Here is a 24,003-nt window from a genome sequence, read left to right on the forward strand (position 1 = left end):
AAAAAGCCATCAGGTAAGAAGGGTAGGGAAGACAAATTAAAATTCTAAATATAGTGGATGCAGTAAGCATTATGATGTGGTAACATTTAGGTAAAGCTTAAAGGAATCATATCATGTACAAATCTGAAGAAGAGTAACCAGGCAGAAAGGAGAATCTATGCAAAGGCCTAGGGGTAGGAGTAAGCCTGGTGTATTCAAGATATAGTAAGGGCAGAGCTGGCACTAGGTTGAGGTAAGTGAATTATTTACCTTGGGAGAAAAAATTAAGTGAATATTAAAAGACTCAGTAATCAAGATGAATAATATTTTAACTCAATATTTTTTAAAAAAATGAAGTTAAAGCAATAAACAAAATCCATGGTGAACAAAATATCAAAATTTTAAATAAGACAGGATCTGACCCGGCACTTGTACAACTCTGCCTCACTCGTCTGGCTCAGTTTGAACTCCTATCTCAACTTTTATAAATTTTATAAAATGTATTTATAAAAATAGGCAGCCAGCCTATGAGTCAGTTTGCCAATTTTATCTTTTTAATATTGCATTTATTATCTGTCTTAATTACTGAGTTTTTCAGCCACCCTAAATTTTGCATCCAAGTGCCTCACTTGCCTCGTCCCAGTCCCAGCCCTGCCAAGGAGGCCACTGTGGCTGCAGAGGAGTGAGTGAGGACAGAAAGAGTGAGAGAGGTAGAAGAATATGAGGCCAGAAAGGCATTGGGAGGTCACATTTCATGAGGCTGTGTAGCCATTCTAAGGATTTTGCCTGTCAATCTAAGTGAAACACACCACCATTGGAAAGTTTAAAACAGATAAACCAACTTACATCTTTACATTTACACTTTTAAAATGATGAGTAGAAACAGGGAGAATGATTAAGAGGGATGTTTATAATAATCTAGATGAGAGATGATGGCAGCTTGAACCAGAGTGGTTAACATGAAGATGGTGAAAAGTGGTCACATCCTGGGTATATTTTGGAGGTAGAACTAACAGGATTTATATAGTATTAAACATAGGCTGTGAGAAGGAAGATGAACTAAAAAGATGGAGTAGCCATTATCAGAGAAATGCTGTCTATAGAGCAGGTTTGAGGGAGTAGGCCATGGCTTTCAGTTTTGAACATTTTAGATTTGAGGTATGTGTTAGCTAACCAAGTGAAGATACTGAGTGAGCAGTTGATATTTGATTATGAAGTTGAGAAAGTGATTTCAGCTGCAGATATAAACATGGATGTCATCTTGAAATTTACATATTTCCTTTCTTCTATCTCCAAATACTGAAACCATTCTTATGTGGACTAGAAATGAAAACCTTTTATAGAGAATACATCTCTTCATGAGATGGGGATATGTTAACTTCGCCTCTTTCAATATTCTTCAGTGGCCTAGGAGTTTGTTTAAAAAAAGAAACTAGATTCTGTACATGAAACATCTTTAATAGAATCTCTGTTTCCACTGAGGTTTTAATTTTAGCATTTTTTTTTTCAATTTAAAAATTAGCAACAAATTAGAGGAGATGATATGGTCAAAATTTTAGTAATCTGATCCCACCATGAATGTGTCACTTCCCAAAATCTGCATCAAAATTTTCTGCCAGCATGTGAGGTGCTAACAGAATTACAATATAACTAAACATCCCCACAGTGGAAAAATTGGAAAGAGAGAGAGCAAGGGAGAGAAAGAGAGAGAGGGACAAAGACAGAAACAAAGACAGAGAAAACTCTTTCTTAAATTATTTATTTAAAATAAAGGTCTGTCATTTCTTATCGGTCTCCAATAAATGGTAATAAAATTTTAGCCAATCTGTATGTTTTATGAATATACAAACATGGCTGTTTAGACTGATTTTCAAGGTTAATCATTAGGTCATACACTGTGACTACTGTTTAAAAGAATAAAAGGCATTCAGCAGGCTAAGATGATAAGTTCCTTGTGACAAACCATTTGACTAGCCTCTTTGGTCTAAAAAGAGATTAACTATTTTGACCTATTCTTCATGGCAAGATCCAGTCTGCTGACTGCTAAAAAAAAAAGGCAAGAGTGGTTTCTGCAAAATATTCACATTAATTATTAAACCTTCATAATGACAAAGTAACTTTGACAAAATTGATCAGCTCCTATCCTGGGAAGATTCACGACCATAGATATACCATGAACCAGTTTGAACTCCTAGCTCAGCTTTTCAAAATCAAATCCCATTCGTGTGGTTTGTTTCTACATGGATCACTTCCTCATCAAGTGATGCCATTTACTCTTGTTTTTTTTTTTTCTTTTTAAACAGATTAAAGTAAGAACTAATAATATCTAAATATTGATATCAAATGAAAACTGCAATCTCTTTTTGTTGTCCTATTTCACTCAAAAATAAAAATATATCTAAAGAAAGTATGGTACATATATATAATGGAATATTACTCAGCCATAAGAAAAGATGAAATACTGCCATTTGTGACAACATGGATGGACCTCGAGATAATCATACTAAGTAAAATTAGCCACACAGAAAAAAGTTGAAAATCACATGATATCACTTATATGTGGGATATAAAGCTAAAAGCAACAGATGAACTGGACAAACAAACAGAGACTCATGGACATGGACAATAGACTAGTGGTTACCAGAGAGTAGGGGGGAAAGGGGAGGGGGGAGGTAGATGGAATAAAAGGGGTCAAATATGTGGTGACAGAAAGAAATCTAACTATGAGAGGTGAACATACAATGTAAATATATATATGCCTTACTGTTAATATGTACAGCTGAAACTTACTGGATTTCATTAACCAATGTCACAATAAAAAAAATTAATAAATTTATTTTAAAAATAAATAAAAATAAAAATAATAAAAATCAAAAACCAAAAATCAAAATATATCATTATCACAGGAAGTCCATCCATAGAAGAAATTTTAGGTTTCTCAAATTAATCTTTTTAATAGTGAAGCATGTTATCCTATAATTTCATATTCTATTCAGTTTTCCTTATACTTTGCACTTTAAATGTTAAAATACCTTTTATATGTCTCTAAATTATTGCTCCAGATTTTAAGAAGTCATAAAACTATCACGAAATACAAGAGAAAAAGAGTGTCTTTGTGTAATACACACAGGACATATTAAATGTTTATTTAATCAGACATTTATTTTAAATACTTTATGAAATCAATAAATATTTTACCATGATAATGCTCTATCATTACTCTAGTACTGCTCTGAAAATACTACTATTTTAAGAAATATGAGTTGGCTTAGAGAAATAAGAACTATTTTTACTGCATATAACCTATATTACAGACACAGCTGAGAGTAATGCTGACTGAGCAACTGATTTTAAAACATTTACTTCTCTTTTAAACCATGAAGACAGCTAGTTAGTGTTACTTAAAATAAGATGAAAATTAAAGATAAATATTCCCTAGCCCAAGTAAAAACATAAAACAAAAAGCCTAACTTAGGAAACCATTAAAAATCAACAAAATTAGACTTGCAAACATTAGAGTAAAACATATGCTAAACTGTTTCTTACAGAAGCACTGAATATTCATTGAATTATAATTTGTGTGATTTTAATTTCTACAATAACTACATTAAGAATAGGAAAATGTTAATATGAAAATAAGGAAACAATAGATCATAAGCTACTTTTTTTGCAATAAGAAGGCAAAAGCATGATAATAATAACAATAAAGTACAAATTATCAACCAGATTTTGAAAGCTATTTCAGGAGAATATTTTATATGAGAGAGCAGCAGATAGAGTCAAAGACAGACATGACAACTCAATGAGACCCAAATGTAAATGATAAAGCCATTGACAAAAGCCTTGAAGGAAAATACTTTTCCCATCGAGGGATGATTTCTACTGGCCTCCAGGTGTAATATTATGTGCACTGATGAGCTGATCAACAGTACAGAACTTCTACCCAGCTGTAATCAAGAGTGATTGATGGTTGGGACAAAAAAGTTGATTATCATGACAAGTTCACTGATGCAGAGAAAATAAGCTCTGCTTGGGAAATGGATAAAGCCTGTTCAGAGACTACCTTCTGAAACCTTATTTATAAGGGAATCTAAGAGAAGCTTTAAAGTTGTACAGACAGACCGTATAGTCCAATAAACCTGATAAGAATAAATTTGCTATACATCAATTTCCACAGGTTTCCTACGTAAGAAATTTAAAAGCTCCCAATAAAAGTGAACCATAATTATGTGGCCAATTCTTAGAAGTTCTCTTTCTGCTTTTGAAAGTATCACTGAAAATCATATATGGACAGAGAAAATTAAACCCTCACAGCATCCCATGCCTCCATTTGCCCTCCTCAGCTCCCTCTTCACATGGAATGAGTTCCCCAAATCACTGCAACCTTTACCACTATCTGATTCAATTTACATCAAAGCACAGATTTAGACTGAAACAAGCATTTAAAATGGGTTTTGTCAGTCTATGGCCATGCCACCCTGAACGCCCCCGATCCCATCTGATCTCGGAAGCTAAGCAGGGTCGGGCCTGGTTAGTACTTGGATGGGAGACCACTTACGAAGACCTGGTGCTGTAGGTGTAAATAAAATAAAATAAAATAAAATGGGTTTTGTCAGGCTTGAAAGAGGTGAATGTGGCCCAGAATCTTGGGTGTCAGTATGGTGTTCTAAAACAGTAGCTAGATTATGGAGACAACCATAGAATATGAAGGAATGCATCCATCGTTTCCGGTTCCGGTTCTAAGGTCACAAAAGAAATTCCAGCAACATGATCCAAATGTAGTATGCAATTTACAGTATGCATTTCATTCTCCTTTAGCTCGCAATGAAAAAAAAAAAAAAAAAGCCACTCCAAACCTAGTCGTCATAAGAAACTTTGAGTGTGAAGAAGGTTCATTTCACCTATGTAGAGATCTTTGGCCATATGGACACCTGAGAAAGGTAATGTATTTGTATTTCATCACAATTACTCCAGTTAATTAACACAGAGACTAGGACTCAGCAGCAGAGAATACCAAATAGCAACTATTAAGAAAGGCAGAATACAAGGGACCATGAAAACCAAAATGGCTCAAGAACAAACTAATACGAATTACTTTTTTCCCCAATTCCTTTGCTCATCTGGCCAGGAACAAATCCTTCTATTGTCCTAGTTTCCAGGACTATGGTGAAAATGATAATTTATTAAATGTTGAAATAGACTAGAATAAAGTAGAGCAAAAAGAGCAAGGGTCCTGATAGACAGTGACTTACAGTGAATAGAAAGGGATGGACAAATTTTATTTTTGAGATCTTCAACTATTGGTGATCATTAATCCTGTTTCTGTTCAGTTCCTACAAGTATCGTTAGTTCTAAGTAATACTTTGAGAAATGAATATAGTTGTAAAAAGACATAAAATAACAGGTGGCATTTATATTAGAGATGTATATCAAGCAATTTCTGAGCAACTGGGTTATATCAAAGATTTTATTCCATGGCGAATAAAGGCTTCATTAGTCAGACAGTGACGAGGTAGGTTGCCACTGTGCTCTGTAATCATAAAGTTAAAATTGGGGATTTATAACTAGGCTGATTTTAAAAAATAAAATAAAATAAAAAATTCAGAGGTCACTACGTGGCACACTTTCAAAATCATAAGCAGCAGTTTCTAGGCTGTGCTCAAGTCTAATTTCACTTATTCACTATATTCACCTTTCAGGTCATGTGAATTTTCATTTTTAGGCTTTAGGGAGCCAACTGGTTAGGATATATATATCCTGCTTTGCAGAGGGGAAAGGCAACCTAAAATTCCATTTTTATCAAAACACAGCAATTATTCTAAATGCCCTTAGTAAAGATGAAGTCAGACCATTTCAGAGATTCCTGTTTCTACCTTCATTTTCTTGTCATGGCAATAAAGAACAATGTTTCTTGTCTTGAGCATTTCATTCATTTATTTAGTCAACATTTATTAAGTGATAGCTAAGCCTTACAGAGCTTTCCTAACATGAATAAGCTCGTCACCGCATCTCCTGGGGACACGTGGACAACATTTAGTTTGTTTAATTGGAAACATACCTCTTACTTCACCAAGTTGTACCTTCCCCATCACATTTCCTTCCTATGCTTTGCCCATGCTTAACCCTCTCCCCAAAACCTTTGCATTTAACAGGTGGCATTTGATGAAATAGGCTCAGCACAGGTTCTCTTTTTCTCTCTTCAGTTCTTACTACGATATTACTGCCCTTTCAGTGGTTCTCGATTTTGAAATGTGTTTTAGATTTTAGGTATCTGTACTACTAGCAATCTAGCTAAGAGTATATTACTGGTATTAACCTTGATCAACTTCTGTGTTGTGTGTAGAACTTAAGTGATCAATTGTCTTAGCTGAAAACTGTCAGCAGATGCCAATGTAAGTCTCAAAATAAAGTTCCCTTAGGAGATGTCACTTGAAATGGTAAATAAATCGCTATGCTGGAACTTAAGAGCTTTGTTCCCAGTTCTTCCAGCTGTTTCAATAGCTTAGAAACCTTGAAAGAGTCAACTAAATATTTTGGCCTTTGGTTTATCCATCTATACAGTCTATAAAATGGACAGAATGATTTCCTAGACATCTCTAAGTCCTAATATACAACAATTCTCTGAGGTGCTCGCAGCACTCCATAGAAATATAAACATATCTTTGTTTAGCGGGGGTTATGTGTGTAGCTACTCGTCTAAAATTAACTTTCTCTCTCTAGACTTTCGAGGTCAACTTTTCCATGTCTAGGAGAATTCGATAGAAAAGCGAGCTTTATTATTTTGTTTTTCTTTGTTTACAAAGGAAAGAAGCCCAGAGAAATAAAGACACTTTTATAAAGATTTCTCTTTTCTCAGTCCCCACTCTTCATTCCATCTACAAATGAAACTCTGAAATATCAAAGCCTGATTCAGAGAGTCTTAAAATGTCTCAATGTTGAAGTTTTATTTTTAAAAGCCTGCCAAAGAAGTACACTCCTTAAATAGATTCCTGTGCTCTTGAATGGCTCGTTTTCTCCTGAAATATCTAGCAGCCAGACCCAATATTTCCTGCTTGGTCTTTCTGTTCAAGTTTTCTTTTCTGAGAATTCCTGACAAAGCTGTGGGCTCCATTTAAGAAGTAGAAGGTAGTGAAGCTGAGGGATGAAATATGGCCCAAATGCACACTCAAATATAATCCTTCCAAAGAGACATCTCAGGCACTTGTTTCAAACTCAGCCACAATTCACAGTCCATCACCACACACTCCACAGCCAGTTCCTCACACAGGAGTAACCTGACAACCCAACTAAACCTCATCATGTCCCAGACATGCTTCCTCTTTTACAGAAGCCAAATAGCCCTGTCACAGAACTGCTTTTGAAGAGGAAAAGCACCCAGTGGGAAGGCCAAGGTGCACAGGCCAGGCCAAAGCTCTCGATAGCTCTGTGAGTCCTGGAGACTAATAGAGGACATTCTCTTATGAAAGAGATGCTTCAAAGCTGCTTGGAAATTTAATTTATAACTGGGTCCCTCACATCCTTTGGGACTTAGCAGTAGCAGCAGCAGCAGCAGCAGCAGCCACAGCAGCAGCAGCAGCAACAGCAGCAGCAACAGCAGCAGCAATAGACTTGAAGAGGTTGAGAGTTTTTATAAATGCAGCTTTGCCAGGGACAAGTTGTTACTGCAGTTTTTAAAAAGTAAAAGATTTACCAGGAATAAGAACCTCAAATTAACACAAAAACGCACTAAGTCTGATACCTTCCATAGAGTAGATCCCTTTGAATACTTTTCTTAAAGATAGAAAAGATATTTTCAAACCATTATATTTCTTAAGAAGTGATTTAACATTCAGAGAAAATAAAAAAAACAACTATAACTGCATTTTTACCCCATAAAATAAAAATGACCTTTCCATTTCATTTACCATACGGTTTATATCCTAATTGCCTACACGTTGTAGTTTATAATCCTTACAACATGGCTGTAAAGAAGAGCTAGTTATTTTAAATGAGATGATTATAGACCTTGTAAGTTCAATGAAGAGCTCAAGGACACATGGGCAATTAAGAAAAGGTAGATCTAGACAACAAGGAGTTTAATTCATGATCTTATGATTTTCCTACCATTTCACTCATCTTCCATAGCTACCGTTTTTAGGTTTGGGGTTAGATGTATATCCCCAATGCATAGATTTTTATTAACCTTTCTCTTAAGATATGTAATAAAATGCCGAAATCTGAATGAGACCATGGTAATATCTATGAACTCTCCTGGGCATGTTTTGAGACTGCAGAAATTGCCAGAAATAGGCAAGAAATATTTATAAAATTGCTACTAAGGCCTTCAAAATGGAATTTATAATTTGGGACAAAACATGCAGTATTAGAACCATAATATAACAGCAGACGTAGAAATTCCTTTTTTCCTTTATAAAATTTAAGCATCTTATAAAGAAAATTTGGAAAATAAACAAGAGTAGAAAGAAATAAAAGAACAGTTCTTTAACTCTAATACAAGTAACCATTAGTTTTTGTTTTTCTCTCCATCTAAGCAATATTTCCCTTAACTAATAGTCCCCACAAATAATATTGATTTAAATGCTTAAAAGATGTGTCGTAAGACACGATGTTAAGAAAGTTTAATTATTGAGTTTGGTCATTTGGTAGGAAAAAATATGCCTGTGCACATCTTCATCATCATATTGCCACATATGGGTATGGAAGTTATGACAGAGATATGAATTAAATTCAGATATATTGCTTAGTTTCACTACATTTCTGGGTTCTAAAATGCAGAACAAGAATAATGATTTCTACTCTATAATACCATTGGAAAACATATCAATTATATTGATGATGATCTCAAGGAACCCCGTTTGGAGGGGTCTGAGGCCTCTACGCAATGTTACTTCCTGATGAGGTTGTTTTTCCTTCTGGTTTATCAAACAGTTCCCTGAACTAATTAATACTTGACAGCCTAAGTCATAAAGGACATGTTGCTACTGTATTTTAGTTCAGTAATTTGCATCCATACTTACTTTTTCACCATGTGTATGACTGAGTTGTATGATCGAATACAAGTGAAGCCATAGGAGAGGACTCCTGAGTCCTTGTGGGTGAGGCACAGCCTGGGCTGTGAATGATTTTCCACAACAGCCCTGAGTACAACTAGTTAGTTTCATAAGGGAAGGAGTCGACAAGGCTCTCTCTCTGGGACAGGCTGTATGTCAAGAACACACAGATCTCCATCCGTGCCACTGCTGAAGGATCCGCTGGAACTTCTGGATGGACTTGCTGCCCCACCTGGACCAGATGAGGCAGCAACGTCCGAGAAGTAGACATTGACCCTGTGAGGCCAGCTACTGGCCAGTTGGCCTTTTATAAACAGCCTACATTCTCCGTACCTGAGTTTCCATGTATGCAATTAGCAAAAGTTTTCTTCTGTCTCTAACATATTATGGAATGTTATTGTTAGGAGGTTAACCATAGTAACTCTTAGATGCTACAATGTTATGATTCCTTAGTTTGGGGCCTGAGACCTTATTTCCCATTCTATAAAGTCACTGAGTTATTATTCTCTAACTTACTTAATAATTTTAAATCTATGCTATAAGTTGTCTTTCAAAGGCAAACTTGCTAACTTGCCAAGGTCAATGACAATTCATGGTTATTTTAGAAGCTGATAAAATAATTGGGCAAATTATAACCTTTCAGTCTTTAGCTAGAAGCTTTTTGCATAATGCCATGTGTGTTTCATATAAATGTTGAGAAGTTTTTTTGTTTTTTGTTTTTTTAAAGAAAAGCCTACCCCAGGAGAAGGCAATCTGATTTAAAATACATGCAATATAATCTGACATTTATAAAGATATCTGCAGAGCCCGAAATGGAAAATGTACTATATGGGAAACAAGTATGGCATACCACCAAACTACAGAGTTTATAATATGAAGGGTTAAAAAACTAAATAAAAGCTTAGAGGAAAAGGAAATTGAATTTTCATGATGCAGAGATGAAAAGAACTACAAGCTATTATTTTTATTGGAAGGGGAAGAAGTTTTGAAATGTAAAAAGGTTCATAATACAAAAATATTTTGCTATGTGATAGAGGATTCAACTAAGCATACAAGTGAATTACAGTATTACTTTTCTAGAAGGATTCTAGGTTTAAGAATGGCAACAGAAAGATAAATTTACCTAAAAAGAGCAGAGGCAGTTGTATTAAGATTATAAAGGATTTTTTTTTGTAATTAAAATGATCTAACATGATATATATCTATATTTTCTCATTTAGAGATTATTTTCTTACATATCAATAAATGGATGATAAATCCAATTGATCTTGGTATTTGAATATTTCATAAATTAATATGTATATAAAATTAGTATTAATGGATATGACCAGTCAATAAGTAAGCAAATCTTTAGTTCCCTTATTGACATAATAATGCTACAGAGATATTTTTAAATAAAAACTCTAAAAGAATTTCCACTCCTGTATTTCAACTTTGTAATAATTATGTTTTATTTGCAAATCATAGTTAAAATGTTGCTATGCCACTTACAAACTCAATTACATTAGGTCTTCTGATTTTTAAAATACTTCAATTTTAAAATTGAAGTATTTTAAAAATCAGCACTACATAGTGACTATACATTCAAGTTCAAAATAAGGAAAAATGTGAGGGCAGCAAATTCACATGTTCAGTTTATATGGGTGATTACTGATAAATTCAGGTGGTCATGAAAGTCAATTCAAACCTAAATCAAACATCCAAATGAGACTCTGTGGTAGGCAGAAGGATGGTGTTTAAGTCTCAACCCCTGGAAACTATGAATATGTTATGATACACGACAAAGGGGAATTAAGTTAGCAGATGATTGCCAATCAGCCGAGTTTAAAATAGAGAAATTATCCTGGATTGTACAGGTGAGTCCACTGTGATCACAGGGTCCTTGAATGTGGAAGAGGGAGGTAAGAGAGTGAGAATCAGTAATTAAATGGAGAAGGACTCGATCAGCCATTGCTGGCTTTGAAGATGGAAAGGAGTAATGGGCCAAGGAGAAAGGTCAGCCTCTCTAGAAGGTAGAAAAGAATGGCAAAGAACATACTCTAGAGAACATAACCCTGCCAACACCTTGGTTTTTAGCCTGAGGACCATTTCTGACTTTTCACCTCCAGAACTATAGGATAATACATTTGTGTTGTTTCAAGCTACTAAGTTTGTGGTAATTTGTTATAGTAGCAGATTAACATAGTAACCATCCAGTGAATGGTCATGCCTGTAATTGTTTAATTATGACCCAGACTGATTAGTTTAAATTCTCCAAATATCTTGGCTATTTTCCTTTTGACCACACACCAGACAAACCTGAAAGCAAAGTTGTGACAATGATATTGTCCCTAATAAATATGCATTGATTCCCACATCATCTTGGAACTTCATTATCAAGATAAACTGCTATTCTTTCTTACCAAGGAAATAAGATTATATTTTAGAAAAGTATATAAATGATCTTTATACTGTTATATTCTTTGTTAATGCTAATAATCATGTATGTAAATATATACGTATTTTCAAGAGCATATCTGGCAATATTTCTAAAGCCTTTAACCATGACTTTGATATTCCCCTACAGGATTAGAAACACTAAAAAAAAAAAAAAGAAAAAAAAAGAAAATGAAAAAGAAAAAACTGTCTTAAAGTGGTGAGTGACCCATCACAGGGGATAATCAACCAAAAGAGCTAGCCTGGATGCGGCAGATAGTTTTCTTATATTTAGTGGGAGATCAGAATCAATGAGCTTGAAGTCTCTCTCTGATTTCCAGTTTACAGGAATTTTTAATACAGAGGAAAATACTGACAGTAAAATTATTGGCAGGAGGAACGTTAAAATGTCTCCCATTAGATGTAAGAAGCTGGCAACATGGCTCTTGGGAGACTTTGTATCATTATATATTCAGTTCCAAAGTGAAATATCAGTATAATTTAAGGAGAAAGCGAATAAAAGAGGAGCCACTTAAAATTGCAATTAGAGAACCATATGGTTGTTTGGTGACTGTTTAAAAATTATAAAAAATTACAACTACAGTTAACTCTTGAACAATGCAGCAATTAGGGGCACCGATGCACTCACAGTCAAAATTTCACATCTCACTTTTAACTCCCCGAATACTTAACTACTAAGCTTCCTATTGACTGGAAGCCTTACCAATGACATAAATAGTCGATTAACACATATTTTGTATGATGTATTACATATTATAGTCTTATGACAAAGTAAACTAGAGAAAAGAAAATATTAAGAAAATCATAATAAAGACAAAATATATTTACTCTATTTATTGGGAAAAAATCCACATATAAGTGGACCCATGCAGTTCAAACCTGTGTTGTTAACGGTCAACCCTATTGAGTTCAGAACTCTTATTTAGATGTCAACATGTCGGACTCCTCTTTTTTTTATACAACTGGAAGAGATTACTACATATATTGATCACTTGAAAATATTATTTGTTAATAAACTATAATAAATTTCTTAAAATTCAAATCAAATAAAGGCACTCAGTATTAAAAAAACAACAAAATAAACATCAAGAAACACCTCTTCAAATAAAATGCTGCATGTTTAGTGTATTCTTTTTTATAGCAGCAAATACCACTCAGGTATTAAGCAGACAATCTACTCTTCTCTTTTTTAAGCCAACAGAAGGAACGTTATAAAATTACCTAATGGTTATACAGTAGGTGGTACGATGTCATATTAGCAATCTTTATATGAAATGAAATGTTCTCACAGAAGAAAAAAACACTTTAATTCCAACACATCTATTTCCTGTGCCTGATTATCTTATATGCTATCTTCAAACCCGGAGCACCTAAAGGACCTACTTGCCTAGGGAAAGCAAATCCTAGAAGGCCTAACAGTCTCTAGAATCCAGATCTGTTTGGTCATCTCTACACTGTGTGTCAATTTAGGGTAAAATAATGACACCGTGGAGGAGTCATTTTGATAGGGTGGGGTCCTCTGTTTGCCTAGAGTTCAATTACTATTTCTTCCAAGCCAACGTTCCCCTCTTTTCTGTATTTCTCAGGACCAACTCCACACCAAAGCAGATTGGGGGAGGAGGGGTCAGTGTTTTTCAGATTGGCCACAATCCAACATTAGTTTCACTGTGATGAATCAAGAGCCCATCTTAATCCTTAGAAAAGGTACGAAAGATGTGAATAACTTTGTGAATAATTTGCAAAGCACTGGCCAGGTCCACAAGTGTCTCTTTCTGTTTTCCACTTAAGTTTAATTCCTTAGGGGATTGAGTGCTTTGCGATCTTTAGGATCTCTGCTAAAATGCTAATACTTCTAGAACAGCAAATTGAGAGCTCTAACAAAAATATAATTAAGGATATAAGGGCTGATTGAGAATTGGACACCACCAAAGTAGGCAAAAAGAATTTACAAAGCCAAAATCTGGCCATGAAATAAGATCTGGGAATTAAATCAGTGGTGTAATTTATTGAAAACTCCATTGGTCGTAAATATGACTATTTCCCAAAGGGAAAGTATATTACCTAAATTTAGCATTCTCAAAAGACTAAAAAAAAAAAAAAAGAAAAAGAAAACCATAAATGGCAAATATATAAGATTGGATATGTGTGATTTTTCTACAGTAAACAACCAAACATAATATAATAAACTCCAAAATTAAAGCACCTAAGGAGTTAAAATGTTATCTTTAAATTTTGACATGCTCTATTATCAGAGAAAAATGTTTAAGAAATCTCTTCTGTGAGATTAGAACAGCATAATACATTTTTTTAACTGTATATTAAATGATAAACTTACATCAGAATTAAATCTCAACTGGCAAATGTTGCATGATATGATTTGCTTTCTTCGATGAGGAAGAGGAACCCCGAATGTATGATTTATTACAGCTTTCTGAATCGGGTCCATCTGTAAGGAGAAAAAAATACAACAAATAGAAATAAAGCTTGTCAGTTCCATTGGAATGTTGCCTATTTCATTAAAGAGCCAATCTGTACAGCTTCAATCTATTGCTCACATCATAAAAAAACATTTTTATTCTAAGAAAAGGCGTTTCTACTTTCTTGAAAAATAGGAAACAATAAACTTGAAGATCACTATGATAAGGAAAATAATAAATGTATCCATTTGAGTCTGTGTACTGTTTTTCTCATTTAGGATCAACAATTGTCTCAGTTTGATAATACTAAAATGTAATTAAAGGTTTATCAAAACTCGAGTTATTGCAAATGCCAGCAATCTTGCACAAAAGTATATCTACGCCATTGCCCCAAATATATTACAAAATAGACTTGGTCAGACAATCAGCTCTGAAAGTAAATTATGCACTATTATCCAACATTAACTTTATGCTGTTTGGTATATTTTCTACCTTGAGAATATAGTACATAGTATACACTTTCTGCTTTTAAGAATCCTAATACATGGAGCTATCGATTCCATTCAACAACCACTTATTGCTCATCCAGTATACTGTGACCCTATAGACTTATTATTTGAGGTTCAAAGAGTTTGGGCCACATATCAGTTATTTCTCTCCATCTCATTTTCTCAGGACAGGACAAGTTGACACCCAAAACATAATGTCAACAATCCAGCTCTAATAAAGCTTAATGTCTCCTCACCAAGCTCTGTCCTACAGTCCGCATTAGTGGGTCTCAACTCTTAGATAAAAATTTTGATCTGCTTCTTAATATTTGTGAAATCTCTTTGAATGTCTGTCTTTATATCTTAAGATTATGATCAGGTTTAAAAGTGATAATTCATGTAATTTACTTAGCACAGTCAGTGCTGGGCACATTAACAAATCAATAATTGTTGGCTATTAATATAGAACACTCTTAATGTAGTGTTCTAAATAACAGCTGTAACAACAATAAACATAATAACACTCAGCATTTATTAAGTGTCTTTTATTAGCTAAGTATTAGGCTAGGTGGTTTATATATTAAACAGATACAAAGATCAAAAAGAAGTTGTCATGTAATCATTATTTTCTTCCATCATCACTTAATTTTTTTTCCTGATTTTAATCCTGGCCCAGATTCTGGATAAAATTCAGCTATCCAAGAGTTTTCTGATCACTTCCAGGTATTAACAAGTTCTAGCATCACCCGCCCCCCGCTTACTGGTGAATTCTCCATACTCCCTTTTAAACCAGTTTTATTTAGGTATAATTTACATGCAATAGCATTCACCGGTGTTAACTGTAGAATTGGTTGAGATTTGACAAATATACACAGTAATACTAATTATCAAATAGAGCATTTGAATTGCCTGGAAAAGTTCCCTCCTGCCCTTCTGTGATCAATTCCTGCCTCCCACCCCAAGTCTTTGAAACCAATAATCTGCTTTCTGTCACTACATTTTTGCATTTTCTCGAAGTTCATATAAAAAGAATCATACAGTATGTGATCTTTTTGTCTGCCATCTATCATGCAGCATTAAGTTTCTAAGAGTCAACCATTTCGTTGCCTATATCAGTAACTTATTCTTTTTTATTGCTGAGTAGTAATCCTTCGTATAGATACACCACCATATGTTTACCCATTTGTCAGTTGATGAACATTTGAATTTGAATTATTTCCAGTAAATTCTATAATCTTTTCAAGTCTTAATATACAATCTAAAGCTTATTCCTAAATTCGATTCAGCATCTTAATTCGAACATTGAAATTAAATTAAAATTACAATCTCTTTTCCTTAGGTTGGATGTACTACCAGAGAGTAGTTTGAAAGGCCACAGGGCATGGTATCGGATTCTTCTCTCTTCCTCCCTCTCTCTCCTTCCCTCCCTCCTCTCAAACTCCCCTACTTCCTCAGATCCAAAATGGATAATGCTCAGAGCTTGAAAAGGCCACACAAATCTGTGAATCTGGGCTGTTTCAAAAGCCTTCATTTTGCTTCCCAGGATCACTCTTAAACTACTTTAAACATGCCATCATAATGCTTCTATGACAACAATTACAGAGAACACTGGGGAATAATTTCCCTTTCAGCCAAGAACTAAAGAAAATTAAAAGCAGAAAGAGGTCACTAACTTAGAAGTAGTTGTCTTGTCATGTTATATTGCATCTGTTCTGTGCATAAATGGGGCCCATTTCTATCAGGGGATTAGGTAAATTATGTCTATAACTCATTTAGAAATATTGAAGTACTCTTACAATAATACAATGAAATAAAAATGAACAACACATTTATATTAAAGATGCTTTCTGACATGTGGTGCTGAGTATTTATCATATATTAGTGAGCAGTATATTATTTTGGTCTTTCAATAACAATGAGAAAGCAATGACTACATTCAATTCAAATTTGTGTAGGAGGTATTTTGGAACTAGACCCCATGCAAATGTGACATATTCTCTAGATTTAATTCTTTTGTTTGAATTGAATGATGTTCTGATCTCTGGGACTGTAAAATCAAATTTCACAATGCAAAGTTGTATATTCTTCTTTGGAGACCATTTTATTTCCCAGTATAGTTAGCAAAAAAACACAACTGAATTATATTTTAAAAACAAAAGTTACACCAACAAAAAGTATTTTATTTATCTTTTATCATTTTAGGAATCTAGTATGAAAAATGATGTCTAATGCCTTTATTACTTAACATAAATCGCATTCACCTCTCTAATATATACACCTATAAATATACATTTACAACAAGGAATTATGAAAGGGCAATATCTACATAATAACCAGTTCTGTTGTTAGATAGTCAATTAAATGAATCCACATGGTATGTAACGAAAAGTAGCATCTACTATAAACTCAGGGGACAAATAGCCACTTTGATCATTTTGTCTAAACATACCATTATTTACCATTATAATCAAACATTTTGTTCAAAGAGAAAGCCATACATGTGGGTTTTTCCCCATGAACAAATAGGTCTGATTTGTCAAAACAATCACACTTTATTGTGTGTATGTATATTATCATTAAGACTTTTTTTTCTACAGAATCAGTTTTAAGGGACGCCAATGTGTGTAGGCTAGAAAAAATGGGGGCTCTTGGGTTAAATAAGTTGTAGAAAACCCAGATTTTACAGCCGAGGTATTCACAGTGCACCATAAAATAAATTCTCTGAGATATCCCATAATAAAAAAGTTTTAAATAAATAATTTCTAAAATAATATAACCAAATCTTTTGTCATTTTATTTGTTTTTAATTTTAGCATGCCTGGTTCAATGCATGCAGTTTAGAAAATTGTAATCTGGAAAAATAAAGTCATTATAGAAATATGAATAAAATGTAAAGCCTTCAGCATGAAAGTAAAGACATAAACTAAAAATGTAATACATAAAAATCAGGTCCATAAAACTTATCCCATGTATCACTAAATTAAAAACTGAAAGAAATGGTAAAATATATAAGATATTTTAAGATATTTATTTAATTTCTAAAGTAGAATATTTTAACAGCTAAAATTTTCTAAAAACAATACTCAGTCCCCTAAAACAAACAAAAGTGAAGAATGATACACTACTTATCGATATGCATACCCAAACTCTAGACTAAAATTCAATTTCAAACTCAGTATGGCTTTATTTAAAGCCAAATGAATATGTTTTTCTTCATTTCAGGCTTAAAGATCTCTGCATTTCTATCTCAGATCCAGCTTTTCCATCACCTCCCCTCTGGGCATTCTGCTAAATTGATTTGTAAATAAGTGTACCAGGCACAGCTTCAGGTAGAGCAGCCGCAGTACAAGGTTCTGAACCTACTCTAAGGACGTCTGTTGTATTTTCACAGGAAAGGGCTTAACCTGGGTTTACATTTCCTATTCTAGGAGACCGCCTCTTTCGCCGTTCCTATTATTATTGTGGATTTCAGTTTTAAAATCAGACAATAAGAACTTAAATGTCAGGAAGTTTAGAAGTCTAGAAATATAAAGGTTGTCTCTTTCAGCTGGTATTTCTATGTAACAATGACCAGTAACAATAACTCTAAAGGTTACACACACGTAAGGGCATTTAGAGTGTGTTTTTTGTTTATAAGCATTATTTCTATGCTAACAATTTACTGAAGAGCTCTCATTGCCCCTTATCTAAAATAATACAAGTAGTAAGCGGTAGAGCCAGCTAATATCCACAGCCTCCCACTCTGCCTCTTTGCCTTCCAGGCACCACAATAAAGCTTCGTGATATCTACTGTCCTGAGTATTTGTGACTCTGAAGAATTAAGTGACACCGAGTAGAGACCCTGGTAGATTTATTACACCAACTATGAATTAGTAAAATTTGTGTTTATATTGCTTATATTCATATATTAGAAAACACTAATAAAAATATTCCTAATAATCTCACTCCTGCAACGAATTTATCCATTTGAAAAATTGCAACTTCTGTCCTTTTTCTCTATTTTAATGGATATATAACTTACATATAAAAAAGTGCATACATCTTAAGTGTATCATTAATTGATTTTTTAAAACATGTGCATACTCCCATGTTATCACTATCCTAATAAAGATGTAGAACACTTTCTGAAATCAAGAAGGCTCCCAATCTTCCTCTTACCTAGTCAATACCCTCTAGTGATCACTATCATTATGAGATCAGCATAGATTATTTTTCCTACTTTTGTACTTTATAAAATGTAATTACATAGTATATATTCTTAGGTATCCAGTTTCTTTCATTCAGCATATGGGTCAAGAGTATTTTGTCCCTTATTCATTGCTGTATTCTACCATATCACAATTGTTTGTCAACTTTACAGTTGGTGGAGATTTGGGTTTTCAGTTTGAACCTATTATGATTAAAGTTACTATAAATATTTGTGAGCATGTGTTTTGTTGGAATTAGAAGTCATTTCTCTGAGATATATAATTAGAAATTAAGTTTCTAGCTTGTAGGATATGCACAAGTTAAGCTTTACCAGTATTCCTAGAGAGTTTTTTAAAATGGTAGTTACAATACTGCAATGCAATTCTGGCGCTATCCAGAGTTAGTGTCGTCTCCACAGGTGAAGAACACAGTCCCCAAAAAGATTGTCCTCATTTCAGAATCTAGCCACTAATTTGGGAGTCCCCAAGTCACCTGCACTTCTGACAAACTGGCTACCACTTCAGCGGCTCCATGACCCCTGCGGTTTTGATAACTTGCTAGAATGACTAACAGAACTCAAGAAAGCACTATAATTACGATTACAGATTTATTATAAAGATACAAATCAGAGTAATCCAAATGGAGAGACCAGTAGGATGAGGTCTGGGAGAATCCTGACATGGAGCCACCAATGTGCTCTCCCCACAGAATCAGGACATGTTACCTTCCTTGCACCCTCCCAGCCAAGAAGTTCACCCAAGCCTTGCTGTCCGGAGTTTTTATTGGGATTTCATTACATAGGCATGATTAATTGAATAATTGGCCATATGACTGAACTGAGTTACCAGCTCCTTTCCCCTCCCTGGAGGTCAGACTGACATTACCTGTACAAAGCCCAGTCCTCTAATTGCACAGTCACTTTTTCTGGTGACTGACCCCCATCCTACGTCATCTCATTAGCATAAACTCGGGTGTGATCTAAAGTGTGTATGATCAACAAAGATACTCTTATCACTCAGGAATATCCAAGATTTTAGAAGTTACCTCCCAAGAACAGAGGATAAAGACAGTTATATTCTTTATTATACAGCGGCTGTATATCTTTATACTTTTAAATGCATAATTTTACATAGTTGTAAGCATGATATAGAATATTTTTCTTTTTTTCCATTTAACAATGTATCAAAAGAATACTTTCATTTAACTTCAGTTTTTATATTTATCAATTAAATGGTGGCATACTATCTCACTAAATGATTGCACCACAATTTACTTAGCTAATTCTCTGTCACTGCATATTTAGGTTGTCATTTTAAATTGCACTGCACAGATCATCTTTTGTGGTGTAACTTTTTTTCTGAGAACCAAAGCATCTTAGAGCTGGAAAGAATGTCAGTGATCACATTTTCTCTCTCATTCTATTTAAAAGGCCACTAAAGTTCAGAGAGGTGAAGTGTTCTAATGAAAAAATGGTCAAGGAACCAACTTGTCACCTCCCAGTTCTAGGTTCTGACAGCTATAATATATGACATTAACTCTGACCCTTCCTCTTTCTCCCCAAATAGAAAGTAACAACTGGTTAAAAGCTATTCTAAAATCTTCCTTCTTTACTTGCTAGCTCTTTTATTTTAATGTTTCTAAACCTGTATTTTCTCTCCTCTAAAATGGGGTGATAATCACTGTTGCGTTTTGGGTGAATAAGAAATTATACTAAGTGTATACACATTTCAGCACTGTGTCTGACACATAGAAAGTACTCAATAAATGCAACTGCTTCTGCTATTATTACTTTATAGCAATAACAGCAAACCTCACCATTCCTTTCCAGAAGCAGAAAACCTAGAAAGAGTAGAAAGATGCCTCAGAAGATCCATGAGATCTAAATACAGGAAAAGATATATAAGTTCAATGATGTTAAACCTCAAATTATATTTGAAGGAAGCAATAACTAACTTTAGGTGAGCAAGCACTTTGATGTGTGAATCACTTTTAGTAGGGCCTATATGTCATGTCTCCTTAGGTCTTAGCATCCATACAAGGTAAATATATATATTTTTTTCCTTTGAATAATGTTATTTTACAGCAGTTTTAGATTCACAGCAAAATTGAGCAGAAGGTACAGGTAGATATTTTTTTGCCACCATTTTACATATGAGAATGTTTAGGCACAGAGACACGAATTTAACTGGAAATCAGTTTCAACGCTAAGTATTTTCAGGCCTGTGATTTGAATTCAGGTAATCCGATGCCACCACTTTGACTCTTAAACACTGTGCTAGATTTTCTTTCTTCAGCAAATGAAAAAATAAGTATGTTTAAACAAAAAGAGATGGGGAGAAAATGTCTGCAACATCTAAATCAAGGATTATGTACTCCAGCTACATACGGGAGCTCTAGAAATCGCTATGTGAAAGATAAAAATACCAATGGCAAAATGGTCAGGACATACTAAAAGGCAATTTGTAGGAGAAAATATCTGAAAGGTCAATAAAAAATAAAATGTGCTGGTTATCGTGAAAATGGAATTTAAAATAACAAGACAGTTTTTACACAGTGGGCAAAAAAAAAAAAAAAATCTGACAGCATTCAGTATTGACAAGGATTTGGGAAAAGTAAAGGAGAATTTAGCAGCACCTAGTAAAATTAAAAATAATTGACCATATGACCTAAATATTCAACTTCTAGAGAAACTCTGGCTCATGTATACCACGAGATCATTACAAGGGAGTTCCTTGCAGTTTTGTTGGCATTAGCCACAATTTTGAAACAACCTAAATGGCCATCAACAGGAGAAATGATAAATGGCCCAAGAGCTATAAGATGAAACGTCAATACAGAAGTTACAAGGAATTTCTTAAATATTTCTTTAGCAGCATGGACGAACAAACAAAACAAAATGCATAAGAATATCTATCATATGACATCAGACACCAAAAAAAACACACATCCATGGTCAATAAAAAAAAGCAGGAAAAAAAATTAAGATAGAATCATTTTATAACTCATAAAGAAATAATGCATCCAGGCAATAAGCATCAATCACTTCTAATGAACAAAAGAGACAACCAGACATCAAGTATCTCCTGAAGTACAATGCCATCCATGTATCTAAAATAAAAAACCTGAATCTGATCAAGCCTATAGATGTAATTATCAGTTTGCAGGAAATAGAGAGAGAGAGAACATATTAAAAGTTTCTACATGAATAAAATCAGTGTATTCCAAACTGGGAAACCATAGAACAAATGACATACTTTTTAGAACAAATAAATAGATAGAACATAATAGGGGAAAGACTTATAACCTATATGATACATGATAGTTAAGAGATATAGTAATCAATTCCAAACAATGAGCCTTACATGGATCCTTATTTTAACACATTGTAAAATAAATATTAGGAGACAATAGGGGAAAATAAAACTGACTATTTATAACAATAAAGAGTTATTTTTAAGTTGTGATCATTAGTGTGTTTAAAAAGTCATAATTTTAAAATACACACAAATATATACTGAGTAGATGATATTATGACTGATTTTCTTCAAAATAAAAATTAAAAATCACATCAAAAAATCGATAAATTGAGGATGCACATATCTGTATGTAAAAATATGCTAACTAGAATGAAAAGAAGAGTGTATATCATGCTCATAATAATTGTCTTTTGGGGATCTAAGGATGGAACTAGGACAGTGGCTAAAGAGAACTAAAGCTACAGACATAACATTCCATTTCTTCTAAAATATGAAACAACTAGAAATCAAAATGACAAAATATTAAGCTGTAAAATTATGATTAAATATGGGTTTTGTTATAATATTTATCATACTCTTCTTAAAAATCTAAAAGTTCACATGCAAATCTTTCTATGGGACTAGTGTTGGTAGGGAGTTTAACAGAAATATCAATCACCCAAGCCAAAGACAGCTCTGAGTGGGGTGTATTGGGGATACACATTAAGTCTGATGATTTCTTTGCTTTTGTAGAACAGCAAAGGACGTGCATGAATTCATTCAACAAATTCATTTAACCAGAATGTTTATTTCCATCAATCTCTTTAATCAGGCAAGCCCTAATCTACTCATTTAAATCAAGTAAGAAATACAACATGTATAAATCCCATAAATACACTAAGGGCACAGCCAATTTTTCAATGAACGAAGCTCTCTTTTACCTTTTACATTCATGTCTTTCGCACATTCCACTCCCTCTGCCTTGAGAAGTCTTTTCCCTATGCTTTCAAATTCATCTTCCCCTGGCTAATGCCTGCCCACTTTTTCAGGAGTCCAATAGGGACTCAACTCTTCTTCCAGAATTCTTCACTGATCCCCTTCAAATAGGCTTGGTGCTTCCACTCATCCTTCACAATGCTCCATCACACCATCTGAAGATACCTCTTGACTTGTTTGTCTTTCTCAACACAGAGTAAAGTGTGTTGGCAGGCCTGGATCCCACTGTTCTTTGTATGCAGCAATCAGCAGACTGGCTCACACTTATTAAAGGCTTAAAACATGTCTATTGAGTTGCTAAATAAAGTCCAATATCATCACATAATAGTGTTGGAATGGTATTTACAATAGCAGTGGAAAAACTTGGGTTCACAAGAAAACCTTAAAAATAGAAGGTGAAGAGAGCTTATTAAAAGCAAAGACATGTAGGAAATGACTCCATGATACGACATGGCATACAGGATATAGACGCTGGGAGTAGACTCTATAACTGTGAGCCACCAAGCAGAATTTGCATATAATCTATTGTCATCTAAGTAACAGGAAACGGTTGATAGGCTGTCTTTACACTTTAATGTGCCAACATCAGACCATTTTTCCACCATACATCTTCCTAGACAAAGGCTAATAGACATACTAGTCTCCTGATCAGTTAAGGAGAAGAGGATTTGGTTCAGAAAACCAATGCTTGGACTTGAAATGAGCAAAGGCATTTGGATGCTCTCCAAGTACTCAGGACATGTCCGCATGTAAGAGACATTTCACTGTCAGTAGCTTTCTGCCATGGCTATTTTCCCTAATGTTCTATGAGTAGGCTAATAAAGGGAAACATAGGAAGTTCAAAGTAAAGGATGGATGAGCTTAAGGGGATTTTAAGACATTATTTTTCTTAGAATCATTTATGCACTCAAGCAATACCAGTTTAACCAATGCGCTTTGTAGCCTTATCATGGAATGCCCCCTGATACCCGCACTCCGAGATTTTTTAAGTGGATATATGGATTGTTACCAACACAATTTCTCAGTCATGGGATTTTCATCGTGGGCACATCTCTGGAATTCATCTACTTGTGTTTTCAGTAAGGAGGGGCTATGTTTCACCCATGCTCATGTCCCCCGTCATTCTCATTCCTTTCCTTAGAACCTAGTGAGCACTCAATATATATTTTAATTTTATTGAAATTTCTCATTTTACAAATGAGAAAAGTTATAC

The 24,003-nt window shown here is 34.2% G+C and overlaps 1 protein-coding gene and 1 non-coding gene across 2 annotated transcripts in view; one reads left to right on the forward strand and one right to left on the reverse strand.

Annotated features, from left to right (window-relative positions):
- Positions 1 to 24,003, reverse strand: part of ZNF385D (zinc finger protein 385D) — a 162,329-nt gene that overhangs the window by 104,392 nt on the left and 33,934 nt on the right. The window contains exon 2 of the mRNA XM_023528175.1: positions 13,801 to 13,911. Within this exon, the coding sequence (XP_023383943.1) occupies positions 13,801 to 13,911 (111 nt within the window). The remainder of the gene's footprint in view (positions 1 to 13,800; positions 13,912 to 24,003) is intronic.
- Positions 4,440 to 4,558, forward strand: LOC111736611. Its single transcript, XR_002779218.1, has one exon. It is a non-coding gene; the product is annotated as a 5S ribosomal RNA (ribosomal RNA).

Source organism: Pteropus vampyrus, unplaced genomic scaffold, assembly GCF_000151845.1.
Source record: "Pteropus vampyrus isolate Shadow unplaced genomic scaffold, Pvam_2.0 Scaffold1, whole genome shotgun sequence".
NCBI classification, from domain to species: domain Eukaryota; kingdom Metazoa; phylum Chordata; class Mammalia; order Chiroptera; family Pteropodidae; genus Pteropus; species Pteropus vampyrus.